General features: G+C 36.5%; 1 protein-coding gene across 1 annotated transcript in view; it reads left to right on the top strand.

Annotated features, from left to right (window-relative positions):
- The window catches only part of TOPAZ1 (testis and ovary specific PAZ domain containing 1), a 106979-nt gene extending 103743 nt beyond the window's left edge, over positions 1–3236 (top strand). The window contains exon 20 of the mRNA XM_039230343.1: positions 2930–3236. Coding sequence (XP_039086274.1) covers positions 2930–3149 — 220 coding nt within the window. The 3' untranslated portion in view covers positions 3150–3236. The remainder of the gene's footprint in view (positions 1–2929) is intronic.
- The last annotated feature ends 660 nt before the right edge of the window (positions 3237–3896 follow it).

The following is a 3896-nucleotide window of genomic DNA, read 5'->3' as shown; positions in this document are numbered from 1 at the left end:
CTTCCTTCCTTCCTTCCTTCCTTCCTTCCTTCCTTCCTTCCTTCCTTCCTTCCTTTCTTTCTTTCTTTTTCTATTTATTCCAAAATGTAGCGGCTTAAAACACCAAATATTATTTTAGTTTCTGTGGGTCAGGAATTTTAGAGTAGCTTAGCAGTATGGTTCTGGCTCAGGGTTTCAGAGGAAATTGGCCAGGGGCCAAGTCACCTACCTGATGGCTTGACTGGGACTGGATGATCCATTTCCTAGATGGCTCACTCACGTGCCTGCTGCTAGGAATCCTCAGTTGCTTGTCACACGGGCACTTCCGTAGGTTTCTTGAGCGTCTTTATGACACTCTGAGTGATCCAAGAGAGAGAAGACAAGGGGGATCCTCTAGTGCTTTTTTTGACTTATATCAAGAACTGTGAAGGCTCTGAATTTTACCCTAATTACAGGCTATCAGTTTCCTGGATCCTAGGATAAGACATAAGACTCTTGCATTAGAGACAGAGGGTGTTATTACTTAAGGTACTGCAAACAGTATGATTATCTGCATATTTGTATTTCTGGTTTTGCTCCCAAGTCCCACAGATGGGCCCAGGTGGATAGCTACACATGCACTGGGTCTTCTTACAGAACAGGAATCTTGAACTTTGGGGAACCTAAATCTTTTATTATAAATGAGAAGCATGCCTGCCCTGTCGCTCTGCAAGAAAATACCATCTCTATCTTGTAAGGCTGTAAGCAAACCTATTGTTTGCTCTAAAAGAAAGGACCTATTTTTGTCTTTCAAGGTTGTTCACTATATAAACATCCTTGAAATTCAGAACAACAGGTAGTTAGTATATCTGTCCTCAAAACTTCCAGAAATGCAGGGACCCAGGAAGAATTGTCATCTAATAATCTAGTGTCCAAAGTAACACACTGTCATTTCTGCTGTATTCCATATGTGATAAGCAGGTCATTTTTTTAAGATTCTATTTTTTAAGTAATCCCTACACCAGTGTAGGGCTCAAACTCATACTCCCGAGATCCAGAATCACATGCTGTGCCGACTGAGCCAGCCAGGTGCCCCTATTCCATATGTGATAAACAAGTCATTTAATCTAGCCCATACTTAAGGGGAGGAGAATTATGAAATAATTTATTTTAGGTCTACAATTTTTTTAAAACTCACTAAAATTAGCTTTATTGTTATAGGTCTCTTCTGCGGGCATCCTTGTTTACTACTATGCACTATAAGTGGCATGCGGCATTTTGGCTCCCCATCTTCCTTCCTAATGAGGGTTTGGTTTTCTCAGAGTTTTCCACTCCTCACACATATGCAGCCTTTTTATTCATTGTTGAATTTGGAGGGTTTTTGTGACCCCAGTGCAAACTAGTGACATGCCTAGATCTTTAATTTTGTCCTAACCAATACTGTTTTCTCTTATTATCATCATCATACTGAGTCCTGCCTTGTTACACTAATCTCTCTCAGGGAGAATCTTACTCATTTTAGATTTTCAGAAACTGCACATAGTTGGCCTATGCCCAGTCTACCAGATTCCAGACACCAATTTCTAAGCCAGAATGTAGTAGAAGGCTCCTGTCCAATCCTTCCTCTCTGTGACCACAGGCTTCTGTTCCAAGTTGAAGTCCTCATTTCCACCACTGTGTGCCACACTAAAGTATTAATGTAGGTAGGCTCATTCTTGGACCTTGCTCTTGGGCCTTACAGGTTCCAAAAGCTGGATACAGTGAATAAAGAATAACTGATGCCTAACATAACAGCCACATCTGTATTTTATTTTTATTTATTTTTTTAATGTTTTATTTTATTTATTTCTGAGAGAGAGAGAGCATGAGCAGGGGAGATTCAGTGAGAGAGGGAGACACAGAATCCAAAGCAGGCTCCAGGCTCTGTGCTAGCTGCCAGCACAAAGCCTGACATGCGGCTCGAACCCATGAACCATGAGATCATGACCTGAGCGGAAGTAGGACGCTCAACCGACTGAGCCACCCAGGTGCCCCCCACATCAGTATTTTAAATACTTCCCACTCCAGGGGTGCTTGGTTGGCTCAAGTCAGTTGAGCGTCTGACTTCAGCTCAGGTCATGATCTTGCAGTTCATGAGTTCAAGCCCAGCATGGGCCTCTGTGCTGACAGTTCAAAGACTAGACCCTGCTTCAGATTCTGTGTCTTTCTGTCTCTCAGCTCCTTTTTCTGTCTCTCAAAAATAAATAAAATTTTTTTGAATGTTTTATTTATTTCTGAGAGAGGGAGAGAGACAGTATGAGCAGGGGAGGGTCAGAGAGTTTTATGAAATTTGGAGACTGGTAGAAAAGTTATTAGAAAAGTAAATTCTAGCACTTAGTGAAGAATCTTAAATCAAGACAAAAAAAAACTGGAAATTTAGTAAAGGTATATAGCTACAATTCCAAATATTAGCTACCTATTAAGTATATACTTGTAATTAAAAATAGCTATTATCAAGTAAAATGTGACCGTTAGTAACTCCAAACTTGATTAAACTCAGTATTTTTGTATATATTACAATAAATAGTTATGTAATTATCAATTTTCAAAATACAAAGAGATTATTAGTTGTGTTCTAAATTAGTGTTTTTCAAACTGTGGGTTGTAACCCATTTGGTGAAACTGATTTAGGGGATTGCAATGACATTATTACAAAAATAAAAGAGACTAGATAATAGAGTACATTGTCATAAGGGTAAGTCTTACTTTGTGAAACTTTTATTTCCATTTTTATGTTGAGAGTATATACTGGATCACAAATAAAATGTCTTTCTTACTGTCTGTCATGTTCAAAAAAGTTTGAAAGGCACTGTTAGAAGAATATAATAAGACTCAAAGCTTAGTACCAGTAAATGTAAATTAATATCTTTTGAAGAAACTGATATAGTTTCTTTTTAATAGTTTCTGACTTTGTGAGGTGTTCACTTTATAGATGTGAAGAAAACAAATCTCGGAGTAAGGATGATTATCAAGCTGCAGTGGAAAGATTAATTATGGCTGCTCGTATATCGGATCCAAAGCTCTTCATTAAGCACATGACTGTCAATGTTAATAAGGAACAGGTTTATAGTTTGGAACATTGTTCTGCCCTGAAATGGTTGAAAGAGAATATGAAGTGGGCTGGAAAGGTTTGGCTTTTCAATAACCATTAGTTAATAAAGGCTTTTTTTTTTTTTTTTTAAGTTCAAGTAATCATTGTTGAAAATAAGAGGCAATAAAAGTAAAGTTAGTTTTCATTATATTCAGCTTTTGCCCTTTATTGGTTTATCATAATTTAATAGTTTCCAAACACTAAAACTTTGAAGTATACAAAAACGGTTTACCCACACAGAAAAATGACTTTGCAAATTACCTTTTTACTTCCCTTTAACTTAGGTAAACCGAAATGTAGTAAATCCCTATTTATTCTGAAATGCAAACAATGATAAATCACAAACTGAATATAGTGCAGCATTTAATGAGAGGGAGATACAAAACGAAAGTACATAAGGAGGTAACTGGAGTTTTCAGATGAAGCTTTTGGGGTATGTATACACAGGCCAGTCTCTAAATCCTATTCTACATCTATAATCTAGAATAATAAATACGATTGAAAAATGATTAAAAAAAAAAATCAAAAAAAAAAAAGAAAAATGATTCAAACACTAAAATTCTAGAGCACCTTCTGAGTTATACCAAAAAATTTTTAAATTACCCTTTGAATAACTATCCTTTATTGACTTAGAATACTAGATGTATTTTGAAAATTTGTAATTTGTTACATTAGATATGACTCAAGAAAACAGTGTTTTAAACAAATATACCACAATCTAAATACCCTAACAAGTACTACTCCTAACCACCTTAAGAAGTTAAAACTCCTTTTCAGGATCTATAGCACAGTCATTCTCCAAGGTGAT

The sequence above is a fragment of the Hyaena hyaena genome, unplaced genomic scaffold (genome assembly GCF_003009895.1).
Source record: "Hyaena hyaena isolate Hyena2069 unplaced genomic scaffold, ASM300989v1 scaffold_45, whole genome shotgun sequence".
Classification (NCBI taxonomy): Eukaryota; Metazoa; Chordata; class Mammalia; order Carnivora; family Hyaenidae; genus Hyaena; species Hyaena hyaena.
The sequence above is the reverse complement of the archived record's forward strand: the minus strand, read 5'-3'. Positions and strand labels throughout refer to the sequence as shown.